Genomic DNA, 18045 nt, shown 5'->3' on the forward strand with positions numbered 1-18045 from the left:
CACTTATGTAGAGACTCGGCTTAACGGAATTCACTAGGTATATTCGATTGGCTAATGTTATACTAGTAGTATGTAACAGTGTTTATTACCGTGATTTGACAAGTGACCATTTTACTACAATTGTTGTTGTTTTCAAACTCATTCCTCCAACACAAGTGAAATGCGAACCAACCTAGACTGGACACGTGTGCTGTTAAATGTGCGACTCGCCCTGTTCCAGGTTTCAGTACTATAAATACAGCTTCTACTTCAGAGGTCCAAAACACAACCACTAGCTACATCATTTTTTTTGTTGACTTATAACATTTATCTCCATTGTCCATTTTTTTCGATACAATTCATTGACGTTATCGTTATTCTTGAAAAAAAAAAAGGTTTCGACAAACGTCTGATAGATATCCGCATTGTTGGAAAACGCCTAGACACATGGATTTTCTCAATGGGAATTTATCTGTTTTCATCTTGATTGCATTATTTTTGAATCCAGGCAATGTGGAAGGGAGATATCACTTTCACAAGAATCAAGGCAAGTCCCCTGATTATGCTCCCAGTGATTCCCCTGTTTATGCTCCTATTCCTGGTTCTCCTGTTTATGAATCCCCTACTTCACAATCTCCTTCATACCCTCCACCAGTTTCTTCAGACCCCATCAGTAGTGCTCCACCTCAAGAACCCGAAAATTCTACTGTCAACTGCGTATTCGACGTGACTTCTTTCGGGGCAGTTGGAGATGGTACAACTGATGATACTGCTGCCTTTAAGTCCGCTTGGAAGGCAGCTTGTGCAGTAGAATCAGCTGTTGTTTTTGCTCCTTCAGGTTACACATTCATGATCACTTCAACTGTCTTTTACGGTCCATGTAAACCAGGCCTTGTATTTCAGGTAAGAATTTCAACATATTACATTTAGCCTCTAGCAATACTACTACTGTATTATTTATCGTAGTTTTGATAAAATCAACATATTATTGATATGCAGGTGGATGGAGTTCTAATGCCGCCCGATGGACCAGATTGTTGGCCTAAAAAAGATAGTGTTAGGCAATGGATTGTGTTTTATAGATTGGATGATCTTACTTTTACTGGTATTGGAACAATAGAAGGGAATGGTGAGAAATGGTGGGATCTTCCATGCAAGCCTCATAAGGTATTTTCTCATCTGCATTTTTATTACGAGAAGAAGCCTCTGTAGTATATGTAACCGTAGAAGTAAAATCTGCGTACATTTCACCCTCAAATACTTCCAAGTAAGATATCTGAGTATATTTGTTTGAATTTATCCACTCTTTAAAATCATCTGAGATTCAAAGTTTTTACTAGGATCCAATAAGTCTAACTCCTTATCCAGGTTATTGATATGTGATGAAATCTGAAACTCTACTAAAGTGCTCTATAAATCGCTATTTCAGGGTCCCAATGGGTCTACTTTGCCTGGACCATGTGACAGCCCTGCGGTGAGTAAAAACCACACAAATTCAACTCTCAATCATTTCTTCATTTGTTCACAAATGATTAAATTGCAGTTATTAACTTATTGTTTTCTGATTTCAGTTAATCAGATTCTTCATGAGCTCAAACTTGGTAGTAAGTGGATTAAGAATACGAAACAGTCCAATGTTCCACATGAAATTTGATGGCTGTGAAGGAGTTCTAATAGAAAAGTTATCCATCTCTTCGCCAAAGCTTAGTCCGAATACTGATGGGATCCACATCGAGAACACAAAATCAGTGGCCATATACGACTCCGTGATCGCGAATGGTAGGTAACAAAAACATTATAAGCAGAAGCATAAGGCTCCACCATATTTGGTATTTAGCTCAACATTGCAGATGTTAAAAAGTGTGCCTCTGCTGATAATTTTGACAGGTGATGATTGTATCTCAATTGGACCTGGTTGTGCAAATGTTAAGATTGACGGTGTCACTTGTGGCCCTAGTCACGGAATCAGGTATGGCATTTTCATTTTATATAATCTTCTCTCGCGAGAAATAATTTCATTCAGATGTTACTATTTGCACAGTCGACATGGACTAATAGTTGTCATGTGGTATGTAGTATCGGAAGCTTAGGGGTGCACAACTCTCAAGCCTGTGTATCAAACATTACAGTCACTAACGCGCTGATCAAGAATTCGGATAATGGTTTGAGGATCAAGACATGGCAAGGCGGGGCAGGATCAGTGACAGGCATATCATTTGAGAACATTCAAATGAACAATGTCAGGAACGTTGTCATAATCGACCAATACTACTGTTCAACAAAGGAATGCCTTAACCAAACTTCTGCAGTTTATGTAAAAGACATTTCATTCAAGAACATAAAAGGCACGTACGATGTCCGAAGCCCTCCAATACACTTTGCATGCAGTGACTCGGTTGCTTGCACGAACATAACGATGTCAGAAGTGGAGCTTTTTCCAGAAGAAGGAGTGCTATTAGATGATCCATTTTGTTGGAATGCATATGGAGTTCAAGAGACATTAACCATCCCTCCAATTGATTGTTTATTAGAAGGTGAACCAGAAGCCTTATCGGAGCGCATCAACTTCGAGTGTAGTTAAGATAATAAAACTTAGAATGCACAACATATATAGCAGTTACATGTATGAAACTATGTAATGATACTGCATATGTACAATTTACTTATAGATGATATAGAGATATATCCCATTTGGGGCTTGTTTCCCTGAATGTGTGATGAGATTGCCATTTTTTTGGTTAAGAAATAATAAGCCTGAGCAGAGCACCCTTTGTTCTTTTGTCATTTTGTCTTCAGACTTGTAGCTCTATCTTATTATGCAGCAAATATTGTGTATGTGATTCCTTTACATGCATGGTCGGTTGTTAGAACAATAGGCTCACATTTGCGTATGGTACTCTCATGAACATTTACGGTAATCCAAAAATTATTCAAAAGGATTAGGTGTGGCAGGCTTAGAGCATTTTCAAAATAAAAAAAGTCTTAACTAAAATCCTAAATGACATATCTTAAATACAAATTGTAATAAATTGGTAAAAATTTGGTCACTCCAATGTGACAATGATCCTCAACTTAAAATAACAACTTATTTAAGAATGACCTTTAGCATTTTCCTTGAATATAACATATAATTTGTTTTTTTATACGAGCTGAAGTAGGATTTGATTTATAAAATTTAAATTGAGAGACTTGATTTATTTGAAAAATGCTCCATTTGAAGCTTCCTTTGTTTTTTGCTAATTTCTAAAATTGAAAAAGAGAAATAATCAAAAAAAGTTCTCAAATGACGTAGACAATTAATAATAAGTTTTAGTTGGAGTACGCATACGTGATACGTATACACGAAAATCCAACATTAATATTAGAAAATCACTAAGCAGTAGATAAGTGACACATTAGTACTCAGATTGACAAAAATCCATTTTTGCATAAAGAAAAATAGGAGAAATAAATTCTTGAAACTTAAATTATTTTATTCCTATTTTAAACAATTAATGCGCAAAATGTAGCCCACCAATTAAGGCCCAAAATGTAGCCCACCACGGACACGACCCGACCCGACCCAGTTCTTTGACAATCTTTCTCAGCAATCAGCTCAGCACAAAACAACTCTGATCGCACTTTTTGATTAATCCTCCACATATCTCCGGTCTCTATTTGATTTCAGGTCAGTCCAATTGCAAACCCCTTTTATTTAATTTTGTAATCTTTATGTATATTATTTTGTGTGTATATATTTTCATTTCTGCAATTAGGTCAACTTTTTGGACTAATTTGTGTGCCCTAATTATGAACTTGAGTTTAAATGAAATGGGGTTGTTTTTAATTATGATAATGACAGATAAAGTTTGAATCTTTGATAGTTTGGTGGTGAAATCAAGAAAATGCCTTCTCTTCAGACTGCTTTGCCTCCCGAACTTGCCAACAATGCTCTTAGAGTTAGCTTCCTTAATCTTTTTCCTCATTTTGTATATATTGTATGTATACATTGTTTGAAGCTTGTTCTTTTGACTAATATTGCCATCAACTTGTTGTCATATATTTTTATGAACTCTTTGACTTGGGAGGTGTTTGGTTTATGGTGTTTGAACTCTGTTAACGGAAATTTGAGTTTTTTTCCCAGGTGTTAGTGTTTGGTTGCCCGGAGTAATTTGTTAGAGTAGGAACCTCATTTCATTTACTGAAGTAGCTCGTTTCTTGTTTACCCTCCTAAAATGCCAAATCATTTATTTCCCCTTATTTCCCCCATTTGCATTCCCGTCTTTCTCATTTTCATCAATAGTTCAAGCGCCCCCTTAATATGTATATATTGATTAACAAAAGGAATTTTTTAACAATATGAAAGGAGTGGGTAAAATCTGGGGCATATTTATTGTTGGTGGGAATGAAAATCAGAAATGGGATTAGGGGTTAACGAGAATGGGAATATTTTGAAATCTCAAGGAGCACGTAGGGAATGATTTATCCGGTTAACGGGAATAAAGATCCCTTTCCCGTCAAGCCAAACACTAAACGCCCTGCAACAATACAGTTTCTATGTTGTGTAGGCCTCTATGGTGTGTAGGCCTCCCTGCATAATTTTCCTCAGGTTCGGTTTTATTTTGATTTTATCAAAAAAGAGAGTAGGTTCGCTTGCATATCATATCAATCACTTAGAGAGACAAGAATGAGGATGAAGTAATTTAACCTGCTTCTTCTATGATTGTTTGTTATCCTTTCGTAGTTTGTGCATGGATGTTAACCAGAGAACTTATTCTTTTTTGTTTACTCTCTTTTTTTTTGGTTTTATAGCTTTATCGGGAATGCCTCAGACGAGCTAAGTATGTTGGTTCCCAAGTATGTGATCCATCTCTATCCAATTCATATTTAATCATATGTTTTTGCGTCTTTAGTTGATTCTGACTTATTTGAAAATCTAGAATGTAGCTTGTACACTATAATCTGTTTATCAGTCAAGGATCGACCTTCAAAATATTTGTGCTTCTCTAGTACCTTCTTTAAAGTTCTCTTAAAATGAATGACAATTATTACAGATTGTTAGTTTTCATCAAATTGCATTACTAAATTAGCAAAAAATTGGATTTTTAAGCTTTGTTTGCAATTGGGACTTGTTTCTTCCCTTTTGTAGGAACTGGATCTCTTCCTGCAGTAATTGAATTAGCTTTTTTTTTTGTGAAATTTCTTTTCACAACCATATCAATTCACCAAATTTATAATCTTTTCCGCTGCAAGTGGTTCATAAAACAGTGGCAGGATTTAGTTATAAAATATTTTTAGTAGATAAAAGATTTAAGTTCTCATCTAGCGAAAATTGTTGGAGCAAGGTTTTGTCTGTTTGTTTTGAGTTCTATATTTTTGAACTTTGTATCTTGTGAACCAAACAATTTTATGATGCGTCCACAAACAGATAGCCGTTGCAAAATATTTTTTGTGAAATAATTTAATCATCCTGAATTTTACTGAAATACGTGATTAACTTGGTCTGTCGATTCATGTGATTTGCAGCAACATAATACACCTCTCATTGTGGAAATGATAAGAAATCAGTTCAAAAGAGATATGCATGAAAAAGATCCAGAAAAGATCAAGCAGATGAAGGATAAGTGAGTTTTACTTTCCCTCAGTTCTAACTTTTTAATTGCGTGGATATTTGTATATATGGTGCACTAAAGGAATGCTCTTGATGTTGAATCAAAGCTGTGTGATATCCTTGTTTGCACGAATTTTGTGGTATTTTTGGTCAATGTTCGAAGCTGATGATGTGTGCACACAGACTATATATGCATCAACTATTTTTTACAGTTACTTTCATTGTTATGCAGTGCTGCAAGGGGGCTTATCAACCACATGTTATTCGAGACAGAAAAGATGTCTGGCCGTAAGTTCACCCACTCTGTTTGATGTCCACCAAGCTTGGGTATGGATTTAGATTTTTCAGTCATTCAGTGAAATAAACAAATATCTTCCAAGATCCTTTCTTGTTCACTTCCAGAAAATGCCCGGAGACTTTTAAAAATAACATGGTGGCTTGTTCAGTTCTTATGCTTGTATCAACATCACCTTGTTTTATGGGAAAAAAAAATTGCTGTGAAGGAAAATGTTAAGATTCAGTTGCTTTTCCATTGTAGAATGACATTTGTATAATTGAACAAAGGCAGAGTTGTTTAAGCTGCAAAGGGGTGTCTATAATTCGCATAATCATCATTTTTTCCTGTCTGACATTTTGTAATTTGGCTATAACTTGTAAGAGAGTATCCCTAGCAGGTGTTATCAAGAGGTTGCAAAAGTTTAGCGGACATGGCACAATTGGTTTCCTACCTAGGAGTTGGTAGGTTGCTCAAAGTTGTCCATCAATATCAAGACACCAACTTTTAGCAACTTCTCAGAATGGTTAAAACACATGTAATACTGTTTTAGTTTATTTTAGTTGATCAGAGATACAGACGAGCTTACTGGAGAAGAGATAAAAGACCCCTTTTGGCACAATCTGGGGTTAAAATATTCAGCCTCTAGAAATGATAGGTGGTAAAGGGACAATTAATGTTAGTGGAATCAAAGTAACAGAATGATGATAACGGTTGAAGACGGTGGTGATAACTAGAACGATAATGGCAGTTTGGCAATTAGAGACAGGTGACAACCGTAGAGGCAATTTTGCAATTTTACGATAGTTGCATGACATTTGAGAACAATTTACCTCCGAAGATGGAAAAGAAAGCACAGCACATTTAACAGAACTGACGACTAAGATACAATAATCACAGCAGACACAATGCTTTCCGGGCATGTTTTATTCTTTCTTGTACATCACTGTTATATATAATTGTAACAGAAGACAACCATTACAGAAACAAAACATCTCTTTTAAACATTAACAAGTTCAACCATACAAAACATATGCATGACAAAATCAGGTAATCAACTGCGAAAGTACATGTGAACGAAGGACTCGAATGTGCAGAAGGTGTGCAAAACAGAGTTATGTGTAGTTCAGCAGAATTTCACTTTCTACGACTACTTATAGCCATGACATGTTGCAATACCCGAACAAATTCACAGAAATAGGTGAAGTCAAAACCTTCTAGTTCTCCAGTATCTTTACACATGTTGGGAGATTCTGAATCATTAGGAGATTTTGAAGAGAAGTTGCATGGATTTTGACATATGATGAAGTCGAAACCGCCAAAGTTCTTCATTAGAGTTTCAATTTTGTTACCTGATAACTTCCGAATGTTATCAAGCTGAACCAACTCACCAGTTTGTCCCGAACTACTCCACCACCTTTTAAGAATCCTACGATTTTTCTCACAGTGCTCTATGGAGACAACACGTATCAAATGAATTCCAAGCCTGTGTAAACTAATTTCTGCCCCTCCGATTCCACTATTGATCGAGAGTACTGTCAATCCTTTAGGATACCGAGATTTAAGTCCTGAAATATGATAGCCCAGTGTATCTATCTGGAAACAGTGTCTGAGTGACTGAAGTCTATCGGTCAGGCTGATCCCAGCAGCCAGTGTGTGATTTACTGGATAGCCCAAAATGCGCTCGATATGTTCTGGTTCCATTGGCTTTAGCTTATTGGGACCCGCCCACAAAAGATTAGAGTTTTGAATTTGATAAAGAAGGTCTTGTTGTATTTTTCCTGTGAGCGACCCTCTTGAATCGACTAACATCCGTTCAATTGTATTACACTCTTGAGAAATACTAGTGGTTTTAGCATTTACAAAGGTGATGTGCTTTCTTGTATCCCAGGGTGGCCACCATTTTTTTGTATCAGGTAATCCTTCTTGAATGCTCATTGGTGACTTTGGCATGATTTCAAACCTATTATCAGATGGAAGATTGTGTACATATCCTTCCTTTCTACTTAAGGCTGAATAAAACCGAGTATCTGCAAACTCTGGCTCAACTGCATAAAGGAACTGTGATACTCTATTCCAAGAGTCACTAGATAAGTTCACAACATGTGCATAAAAGAAGTATGGAGGCTTAGCTACCATTAAATCAACACTTCTGCACGACATAGGTTTTGGCAGTCCCAGCCTAGGCTTTTGAGCTTTGTAAGGAAGTTTTCTCTGTGATACAGGCATAGAGCTGGTTACCTTGGAGAATGTTTGGCTTGCTTCTATCCTTTTAGCATAGCTAGAACTTGGGTTATCTTCGTATTCATCTTTTGACCTTTTCAGGTAGGCAGGCTCATTAATATATTCTTCTTCAACTCTTTTCCTTTTTTCCTCTGTTAAATGGCGGTCCATAGACGAGGAAGTAGCTTCTTGACCACCAAATAATCTAGGTTTCTGGACTGGATTTGACCATATTTCGCTAGGAAGTCTTGAGGAATTCTGCAAAGAAAATAATGAGGAGCAAAGGAAAAAGGTGATAAGCTAACATAAGATCCGTCAATAAAAGCGGTTGCCTACTTTGTGCAGTCATGCTGAAGTTCGACAGAAGTCATATAGTTAGTACGTCAAAAGTAGATTAACAACTTTAAGCTTTGTATATGCGTGTAAAGAGACACTTCTATGTATCGCTTAATATTTAGGCAAATGGCAGTTGGAAGATCAAGCAGTCATTTTGTGTGCTTAAATCAATAGACCAATTAGTTTCAGTTTCACACTAAAAATGAAGTATTTGTAATAGCCAAGTAAAGATGTTCCAAAAATAATTGGCAGGAATAAAGGAAGGAGACCTTATTTCTGCTAGCAGCTTGACCTGAAACTATTGTTTCCGTGAGCTCTGCTAAAGATTTGTCAGAACCTGATAGACATTATGAGAATTCAAGTGTTAGCAAAAAGAAAGACAAATAGTAAAAAAGAAAATACAAAATGTACAATCCACCTTTTAATAAATAACTGTAAAGAATATAATCAAACCTGAACACATGGTACCTCTACCTATTCATATTCTAGTTTTGAGAGACAGCTAAAATCTCAGCATAGCTATTGATGGAAAGTGAACAATGTCAGGAGAAAGCTTATGAAGACCATGATAATAACATTTCTCATGTGAAAAGAAAAGAGGAAAAGGTTTGCTGCATTAAAGCATTGTAGATATGTTCTGAAAAACTGTTGAATTCTATTGCAACAACAATGGCTCTATAGTTGAAGAAACAAGTAAGATATACGTGTGCAGGAATAAGAAGAATTAGCTTGTAATGCTTCACTTGAAGGCACAGTGTCTCACTCGGTCTCACACCTCACTCCATTCACACTCAGAGGATGAATAGCAAATTTTACCAGACACAAATTTGACCGACACCCATCAACTTGGGCTGTCCTAACAGCTCTTCTTCGCAAGAGCATCAATCAAACCCATGTATCTTTGGCTGGAAAGATATAAATTTATTTGTACCTGGCGGAAGTTTTATAGATGACGGCAAACCTCTAAAATGTTTGCATCCAACCCCTATCTAAATTAATTTGTTTTAAGCCAGGTAGAGTAAATGTTGGAGGTTACAAGTTGAAAGAAATGCTTCTTTAGTTCGACTAAGGATCACAAGTCCATGACCCTGAATATTTGTTGGTAAAGGTTGTACAGTGCGACTGACATATTTACTCACCGTTTATCTCAATAGCTGCAGAAATTTCTTGATCAGAAAACCCCATTTCAAGCAACTGGTGCCTCTTGTCCTTGCTTTCTTGATTGGAAGGGCAATCCTAAGGAAAGAGGAAAAGAAATTTAAGCAGCAGAAATATTTGTTAAAAATTTGAAATACACCGCTTGATGCATATTGTGAATTTGATCATATATCCTCCTTAGTTAGTAACACCCTGGTTAAGTAAAAGATCAACTACATAAAGCCCTTTGTTGGCCATTTCCCGAAACTTGTTTTGGTATTCACCCTCAGCACCACTTCATTGAGATAGTTATAATATTTTCTTCTTTCTTCTATATGCACTTGCTTTAGATTGTACTATTAATTTTTCTTTTACATTGTACCATTATTGAGGTTTTGTCGTGCCTGGCACGTTATCTTCCTTTCTTCTTAATGAAAAGGGTAGTTACCACAGCCCATACAGTTATCGTAATAAGCTGGACCTAATCTGCGCACCCAAGATCTACCAACACAAACAACTGTTCCATACCCGCACCCGCACAATGTGTTTCGTATTCAGACTGATGCAGAAAAAATTGTTTGGGTGTTATATAATCAATTAGAGTTGCTAAGTTTTTTTGCAGATAAATCTACCTCTTTCCTCTCTTCAGCACTGTGATTTGCAGAAACAACCTCCTTAGTTTCTTCTCCTGCTATCTGGGAAGCAGCTATAAAATCGACTAGCTCGTCTATTGGAGCATTTTCACCTGATATTATGGTTAAAAATACATTGGAGAATTTTTCCTTGTCTATTAAGAAAGGAAAGTAAAAGAGTATGGAGAATATGAAAATTAAGAAGCTAAATGTATAAACACACATACATGGTTGATGCTTGTGTGCATAGAGGAATCAAAACTTATAATTTAAATTCAGGAAAATCTTCCAAACCATTTGCTTAGATCGTTTGTTATTATGATCCAACACTATGAATAAAACAGGTACACTAATAACTTTTGTTTAACATCACAGAGCACCATTTTTCTAGAGTGCTAAAAAATGAGTTCTGCATACCTAAAAGTAAATTCTCATGGTTATAATCTTCACATCCTTACCTTAACATTATTATATAAACAATCAAAACATACAGTTCTAGGTGACATTAAATTTCTAAATGTTACTTTAGTCTTCAGATTCTCTTTTCCGCACACACTCACGCATATAACTCGGGTACATTTTTGGGAAGTGCACATGACATTAGGTATATGTGAATGTAGTTACCCGTGAACTATCATTCCCTGTTGTAGCTAAAATCATAAAGTTCAAGTGATTTTGCATACGAGCACAACACCGACAATTAATAAACGTACAAAAGAAATTATGCAAATTTTTGGTTGGCAGTGGTAAAGAAGAAAGGAAAAGGATTGTATACTGAGTAGGAACTTCTACATACCAAGTTTTTCTAGTGCAAAATCAACTTCATTTGAAGAGAAGTTCATCTGCAGTAAAAATTCCTTACTGGCACTTGATCCATTGGGGTCGTCAGGGTCCTGACAGGATCCGAGAATTATGTCAAATAAATGAAACCAGGAGATAAAAAAATGTGCAAAAATTTAATGAAAATGGAAACTAAAGCTGGAGGTAAACAATTTAACTATAGCCATAATTCAGATGAAGTAACCTTGGTCACACAAAGAACAAAACAAATCTATGGAAACCTTTTCTTTTTGTGAGTAGCCATCTGCGCAATGCGCGAACTATAGCATAAAAGGATATTGTTTGAATGTGAGCTAATACACAAAATATTAAATTGCACAATATTGTCTTGAATGTAAGCTACAACTTGATATTTAGATCACGCATTGCGCAGAGGCTGATTATTACTATCCTGCGCATGGACATCTGCGTAAAGAATACTAAGCAAATACACACATAGCCCCCCATTCTTGAGGAATAATTTATACTTTGAAATAACTCAGATTTTCTGAATTTGGGATATAATCTAAACATGTGAAATACTTGGGGGCTCCTCCCTCTGCCTTGTTAAACTTCCCACCTTTTTTGGTCGGTACTACAAAATGCAAACTTAGAGATACCACATTTTTTATCAGCATATGTTTAGGTAGTATGTTCGTTGACATTCCCTACTTAGTTCTTCAGGAGATCTTGCTCTGTCACATATGTAATTTAGTAGTTGCAAAATAAACTCAATTCTTGGAGAAGCACTAAAGGTTGCCGAACATAGCTCTTTTTCATTTTGTCTTGGTCTATCCTTGAAGGCAGGACTTTAATCTTTGAATATAATACTTAAGGAAATGTACCTACAGCTCGACTAGAAAGTACATCTCAAGCAGAGGTCAAGGGCGTGCATTCCCGCCTATTTATGTGGAACCGAACCAGCACAACACTAAAACAAAAGAAAAATCAATATTGAAGTTGCAACTTGCAATCATATCTAGCACCTTCTTTTGATACGGGGACATGTTATTCGGGTAGCAATTGCTCGTAATCAAGTTTCCTGATTGCTCCAATTTACACCTTCAAGCTCCAGGAGTATCTGATACCTGTTCCCGATTTCACGCACAGAAAAGTACTATCAGCTATATAGCTCCCTTTATACATGATTTCCTTCACACAAAGAATTTGAAAATCACCATAAACTAGAGATTTAAACTAAATGTTGAAAAAAAACACTTAAAACTCATATCAAAATCCAAAAAGAAAGCATACAACTATACAAGGTGAAGGAAGTTACATATACACAAAATTTACTACCTGATCAAAATCAGCTTATAACTCGAATAAATAAACAACGAAAATCAAAACACAGACCTTCAGTATTCAGAGCATCAGTACAATTAGAGCTTAATACATTTAATTCATCAACTCAACATCTCTTTCAGACTTTATAAGAGCTAAATGAACTTAACTTCAGAAAAGATAACACAAATACATACACTATAAATTTTTACAGAGACTTGGGCTCAATTGAGAACTTGTTTACCTCAACAACAGGTGCTTTGCATAGTTAAAATCAGTGATTTCGATGCGAAAAATAAATCACGAGTCGAATATAAATCACCGAACAGAAATTATTAGTAAGCCAAGTCAGCAGTTACAAATTATGGATTATCCGTTACAAAGTTAAACTGACATTCGTATGTATGTTACCTGATTGAAACGGACTATCCAAACTTTGTGTATCAAAGTGAGCTTTATGTACGTGGTGTGTGAGTCAGCGAGGGGGAGAGAGAGAGAGAGAGAGGGCGAGAGAGAGAGAGAGCGCGCAGTGTGGGTGTGTATGAGAGAGAGAGAGGGAGAGAGTCATAATATTTCGGTGCCACAGTTTTCAGGCAAATCACTTACGGAAGTTTAATGAAGTAATGATATGTTGCTTCATTTGTTTCATCGCTTGTGGGTCCCACTGAACATAACTGCGACGCGTGTCTGTTGAAAAGACCACGTAGACAAGCTCGTGTTGCTTTTTGGTCCCCTCTGCTTTGCAGATAAAATTCTCATCTTAAACGACTTTAATACCATTTGAGTTGTATTTATGTTTATCAAAAAAATTACGGGCACGCCCCCTGTTTCAAATTAAAGGTTCATTTTAAAAAAAATTCATATGTTAATAAAATTGAAAGTTGATTAAAAAGAGTGTATTAATTATATTAAATGAATATAATATGAGCTGTATAGTTAATCTTGAAAATATAAATATGATATATAGTACTATATTTGATTTTGAAACTTCAAGTGAATAATTAATTTGAAATAATTTTTTTCTTCAAAGTGGACATATAATATAAAACAGAAGGATTTTCAAAAAGAATTTGGATTAAAGTAATCTAAAACTTATTTTATTGAATTTCAAATTATAAAAATTATCAATTTTTCCATTTATTATAAATTGCGGGGAACTTAGTTATATTGATCAACTATAATCATCACAATGATTGTTCTAAAAATCATCAGTTTTATCGATTTATTGTTTCAATATATTCCGCGAATTCGATTTTATACTCCAATTAATCACTGGACTTTTTTCTTAAATTAATATATTTAGTTTAATTAATTATTTTTATATTTTATTAAACACATTTGATTAATGTTCCGATTAATCAATTCAATTGATCATCAATTATCCGATTAATCACTGGAAAATTGTTCTACAGAACTGTTACGTACTGATTCTTAATGATCAGAAGAAGCTCAGGATCTGACTGTTCGGGTGTCATCAGTATTTGATGTGTCGTCAGGATTTGACACATCATCAGCATTTGGATGTCATCAAGATCCGGAGACAGTCAGCTTAGAAGATTTGTTATGTTCCTTGTATTGTGGAATAGATATCCTTTACGTCTGAGTTATAGGACTTTATCTATTCAGCTGAAGATATGTATCAGTTTCGGTTAGCTTTTGATAATACATATCCTAGATTGTTTAGTTGTAGCTAGAGATGCACAAAAAGCTCGGGCCCGAAAATCTGGCCCGACCCGATCCGGTCAAAACCCGGTTTAGTTGTAGTTGTGTATTATATAAACACAGTTTAGGTCATCACATAGTGAATCGAACTTGAGCATCATACGACCTAGCGGCTCTCAAGAACATCAGTATTTCTTAAGAGAGTTTTTGTAATAGTTTTTATCAGAAATATAAAAAGTTGGTATATTTTATTACTTGCTCGAAACATTTGTACAATTGTATCCAATCCCCTTAAACAATTGTATCCTTATTGGGCAACCATTGGTATCAGAGCGGACTGATAATTCACTATCAGAATCGATCTAAACATGTCTCTGAACAAGTATGAAAGTATCAAAATTCCCATTCTGAAGAAAGCTGAATATCCTACATGGAAAGTAAAGATGCTCATGCACCTGGAAGCCACAGATCCAGACTATCTTGATGTAATCAATGATGGACCTTACAAGCCAACAAAATTGGTACCTGCAACTCCTACTGTTGATGAACATCTCCAGCTGAAGGAGAAAAGTGAATGGACTCCAGAAGAGAAAGTCGTTGTACTGAAAGATGCAAAGGTAAGAAATATTTTGCATAACAGTCTTGATTCTGTGATGTCAAACAGGGTTATAGCTTAAAGACTGCCAAATAAATCTGGGATTCCCTTGAGACTCAATGCCAAGGAACAACAACCATCAAGAATAACAGAAGGGCTGTCTTAGTTCAAGAATATGAACATTTCGAGGCAAAGACCGATGAGAGTCTCACAAACATCTATGATAGATTTCTTACTCTGCTCAACGACCTATCTTTGGTGGATAAGGTGTATGATCTTGAAGATTCAAACACAAAGTTTCTAAGAGCTCTGAGTGAGGAATGAGAGACACATACCTCAATCATACGACACCAATATGATCTGGAAAAAGTCACTATGGATGAAATCTATGGCATGCTGAAGACTCATGACTTGGAAGTTCAACAAAGGAAACAGAGGAAAAGTATCAAGGAAAAATCAGCTGCCTTAAAGGTGAATGCTAAAACTTCAAAAGACAAGATTATGGAAGTTACAAGGAAGAAGAACTATTTGCCACAATCAGATACTGATGATTCATCATCAAATCCTGATGATGATATTGATCCTGAAACTGATGGAAACATGACAGATTCTGATGTCATGCAAATGGCAGCTATGATGGTCAAAGGATTCAAGAGAATGCAATTCAGGAAGTCTCATAAGAATAGAAGCTTCAGTTAGAAGTTTACTGGAGGGGAAAGGAAGCCTTCTGGAAGAAGAGAAGGAAAAGATGTGAAAGATGGAAAAGTAGACAGGTCAAAGATCAAGTGCTACAACTGTGATGAACCTGGCCACTTTGCTACTAAATGCAGGAAATCAAGAAATGACAAAGGAATGAACAAAGCCTTGATCACATCAAGCAAGGAATGGATGGACTCTACTGACTCTGAGGCTGAAGGAACAAACTATGCACTGATGGCTAGTTTTGATAGTCCTGCTTCTCCTGATTCTAAGGTATCAAGATCCTTCTTTTCTCTTGATACTGAGGATAAATCTGAATTGAAATTTATTCTTAAATCTCTGCATGGTAATTTTAAGAATAAGACTCTAGAAAATGCTAGACTTATAATTGAGATTGAGATCTTAAAATCTAGGAATGTACAGTTAGAGTCTGACTTAATAAATCAGATTGATTTGAAGAAAAAATGTGAGAGAGCTAAACATACAGTAAAGATTCTTGAGGCTAGATACAGTATGTTAGAAAAAGATTTAGAAAATAAGAGAAAAACCCTTAAATCCTGGACTGATTCAGGCAAAAAGGTTCATGAGATGATCTCAAAGAAAAACTGAAAAGAATGTCTTGGCTATTAAGATGGAATTAAAGATGTTGACACTAAAAATAAAATTACCCTTAAGACTCCTGTTAAATTTATCTCTTCAGAAAACAATGAACCAAATCAACCTTTGAAAAGGGTTCAACATCTACATATCAGGAAAAGAAAGTAAATGATAAAAATCAAAGTGAGGAAAACAAAGAAACCATTAAGACTGTCAAGAAAGAAAAGAACATAGGACTTTTGTCTAAAGGACAACTGAAAAAAAATTATCTGAAGTTACTGACAAACCTCAGATAAAAAGTCCAAAAAGAAACAGGATTGGTAAGCAAGGTGTGTCTAAAGATTCCAACTATAAGGTTGCTCCCAATGCTCCTAGAAAAACTTGCTTTAACTGTGGAAATACTAATCATCTTGCTATTGATTGCAGGAGGAGTAAAAAAAAGAAATCTGTTATTCCTGAGTCTGATGTTAGGGGTAGATTAGCATTTTACAAACCACAAAATCCTTGTTTTCACTGTGGTAGTAGTTGACATTCAATTTACACTTGTAGTTCTTATCATTAGCTATATCACAATTTCTATGAACCCTTGCCTAAATATAATAAAACTGCTTATGTGTTCAATTCTGCAAGTTCTACTAAATCTGCTTCTGATAAGACAAATTCTATCAAAGAAAAACCTGTCAGAATTGATTCTGAATCACAAAGACTTAAGTTGTTCAAAACAAGGGCCCAACAAGTGTGGGTCCTTAAAAATCCTTTTAATTAATCATCTCTCTGATTGCAGGGTAATAGGAAAAACATTCTTGTCTTGGACAGTGGATGTTCAGGACACATGACTGGAAATAAAACCCTGTTGTCAGAATTTGAGAGGAAGGCTGGCTCGGATGTATCTTATGGGGATGGAAACATTGGACACACTCTGGGATATGGCAACTTGATAATTGGAAAAGTGGTAATAGAAAATGTGGCTTTGGTGGAAGAATTGAAACATAATCTACTGAGCATCAGTCAGATCACTGATAAAGGCTACCATGTGTTAGATATATTTGATAATGTCATGGCTAATATGTTTTATGTTTAGCTTTCAGATCTTACTTGAACAGGATAAATCAGTACTTAACTGTTGATCAGTACTTATACTGGAAGTTAGGACTTAAGGATATCGGTACTTATGTTATCAGGAGATAATCATCAGAAGATAGATATCAGAACTTAAGTGCTGAAGGACGATCAGATAAGGACAATAGCTGATTAAAGGAAAGAAGATCAAGATAAACATAAGAAGAGATATGCATGAAGAAGGAATTCTGTAAAGAATGGAATACTTGGAAGAAAAGATATCTGATTGATATATTTTAGGAAGCAGAATTATATTCCATATCAATTAGCGATTATCTTGTAACTGTGTAGTATATAAACACAGACATAGGGTTTACACTATAAGTGTTATCATTATTCGAGAAGATTATTCATTGTAACCCTAGCAGCTCTCGTGATATTTGTTCATCACTGAGAGGTAACAGTTCCATACTGTAACAGAGTATATTGTTTCAATAAAGTTTGTTTTCTGTTACTTAAGTTCTTAAAGTTCGATTTGAGTGTACTATACACTGTATTCACCCCCTCTACAGTGTGTGTGTGACCTAACAAGTGGTATCAGAGCCTATCTGTTAACACACATACAGTTAAAGATCCAAACACAATCATGTCGGACACAGAAACTCCAACTAAGCCTACCAAAACTGAGGAACCACCAAAGACACAAATTCAGAGTCGGTATGAGACCATCAGAGTTCCCATACTGAGACCATCTGAATATCCCATATGGAAGGTAAGGATGACCATGTTCCTGGAAGCAACAGATCCAGAATACCTTGATAGAATCAAGGAAGGCCCTCACAAACCAACCAAGCTCGCTGTTGCAGTTGCAGGTGAAGCAGCAAAGACCGTACCAAAGGAGAAGAGTGATTATACTGCTGAAGATATAGCATCAATTGCTAAGGATGCCAAGGTACGACACTTACTACATAGTGCCATTGATAATGTAATGTCAAACAGGGTAATCAACTGCAAGACTGCTAAGGAGATATGGGATGCTCTGGAAACAAGGTGTCAGGGAATGAAGACAATTAAGAAGAACAGGAAGACAATACTCACTCAAGAGTATGAACACTTTGACTCAAAGACTAATGAGTCATTGAATGATTTATATGATAGA

General features: G+C 35.7%; 3 protein-coding genes across 7 annotated transcripts; 2 read left to right on the forward strand and 1 right to left on the reverse strand.

Moving 5' to 3' along the window:
• Nucleotides 1-268: 268 nt before the first annotated feature.
• Nucleotides 269-2758, forward strand: LOC141676699 (polygalacturonase At1g48100-like). Its single transcript, XM_074482404.1, has 6 exons — nt 269-882; nt 979-1146; nt 1409-1453; nt 1551-1758; nt 1867-1948; nt 2056-2758. Exons 1-6 carry the CDS (start codon nt 427-429, stop codon nt 2558-2560), a joined length of 1464 nt encoding a protein of 487 aa, XP_074338505.1. The 5' UTR covers nt 269-426; the 3' UTR covers nt 2561-2758.
• Nucleotides 2759-3501: 743 nt separating this feature from the next.
• LOC141677167 (uncharacterized) lies at nt 3502-6195 on the forward strand. 2 transcript variants are annotated; one of them, XM_074482936.1, is made up of 5 exons: nt 3502-3646; nt 3843-3917; nt 4771-4815; nt 5485-5582; nt 5802-6195. In XM_074482936.1, the coding sequence occupies exons 2-5, from the start codon at nt 3864-3866 to the stop codon at nt 5878-5880; spliced, it is 276 nt and encodes a 91-aa protein (XP_074339037.1). In that variant the 5' UTR covers nt 3502-3646; nt 3843-3863; the 3' UTR covers nt 5881-6195. The 2 variants fall into 2 exon arrangements, with proteins under 2 accessions (XP_074339037.1, XP_074339038.1); XM_074482937.1 differs by having other exon boundaries at nt 3514-3646; nt 3821-3917.
• A 626-nt stretch (nt 6196-6821) lies between these two features.
• Nucleotides 6822-12996, reverse strand: LOC141677166 (putative inactive DNA (cytosine-5)-methyltransferase DRM3). Of its 4 annotated transcripts, none has more exons than XM_074482935.1 (7): nt 12881-12996; nt 11977-12078; nt 10968-11064; nt 10172-10284; nt 9542-9638; nt 8672-8739; nt 6822-8324 (listed from the first exon to the last, which is right to left on the reverse strand). In XM_074482935.1, the coding sequence occupies exons 2-7, from the start codon at nt 11995-11997 to the stop codon at nt 6981-6983; spliced, it is 1740 nt and encodes a 579-aa protein (XP_074339036.1). In that variant the 5' UTR covers nt 11998-12078; nt 12881-12996; the 3' UTR covers nt 6822-6980. The 4 variants fall into 4 exon arrangements, with proteins under 4 accessions (XP_074339036.1, XP_074339033.1, XP_074339034.1 ...); XM_074482932.1 differs by lacking the exon at nt 12881-12996 and adding an exon at nt 12686-12872; XM_074482933.1 differs by lacking the exon at nt 12881-12996 and adding an exon at nt 12686-12872 and having other exon boundaries at nt 11977-12142.
• Nucleotides 12997-18045: the final 5049 nt, after the last annotated feature.

Source organism: Apium graveolens, chromosome 8, assembly GCF_009905375.1.
Source record: "Apium graveolens cultivar Ventura chromosome 8, ASM990537v1, whole genome shotgun sequence".
In the NCBI taxonomy this organism is placed as follows: Eukaryota; Viridiplantae; Streptophyta; class Magnoliopsida; order Apiales; family Apiaceae; genus Apium; species Apium graveolens.

Bases quoted from the DNA above. Each gene is read 5' to 3' on its own strand.
- LOC141676699 (XM_074482404.1), top strand. From the start codon at position 427: ATGGATTTTCTCAATGGGAATTTATCTGTTTTCATCTTGATTGCATTA. The intron at 1,147-1,408 runs GTATTTTCTCAT...TCGCTATTTCAG, and splicing joins TTCCATGCAAGCCTCATAAG to GGTCCCAATGGGTCTACTTT. The intron at 1,949-2,055 runs GTATGGCATTTT...TGTGGTATGTAG, and splicing joins GGCCCTAGTCACGGAATCAG to TATCGGAAGCTTAGGGGTGC.
- LOC141677167 (XM_074482936.1), top strand. From the start codon at position 3,864: ATGCCTTCTCTTCAGACTGCTTTGCCTCCCGAACTTGCCAACAATGCT. The intron at 4,816-5,484 runs GTATGTGATCCA...TGTGATTTGCAG, and splicing joins CTAAGTATGTTGGTTCCCAA to CAACATAATACACCTCTCAT. The intron at 5,583-5,801 runs GTGAGTTTTACT...ATTGTTATGCAG, and splicing joins ATCAAGCAGATGAAGGATAA to TGCTGCAAGGGGGCTTATCA.
- LOC141677166 (XM_074482935.1), bottom strand. From the start codon at position 11,997: ATGTCCCCGTATCAAAAGAAG. The intron at 8,740-9,541 runs GTGAGTAAATAT...AATGTCTATCAG, and splicing joins TGCAGCTATTGAGATAAACG to GTTCTGACAAATCTTTAGCA. The intron at 8,325-8,671 runs GTCTCCTTCCTT...TTTTCTTTGCAG, and splicing joins AAGCTGCTAGCAGAAATAAG to AATTCCTCAAGACTTCCTAG.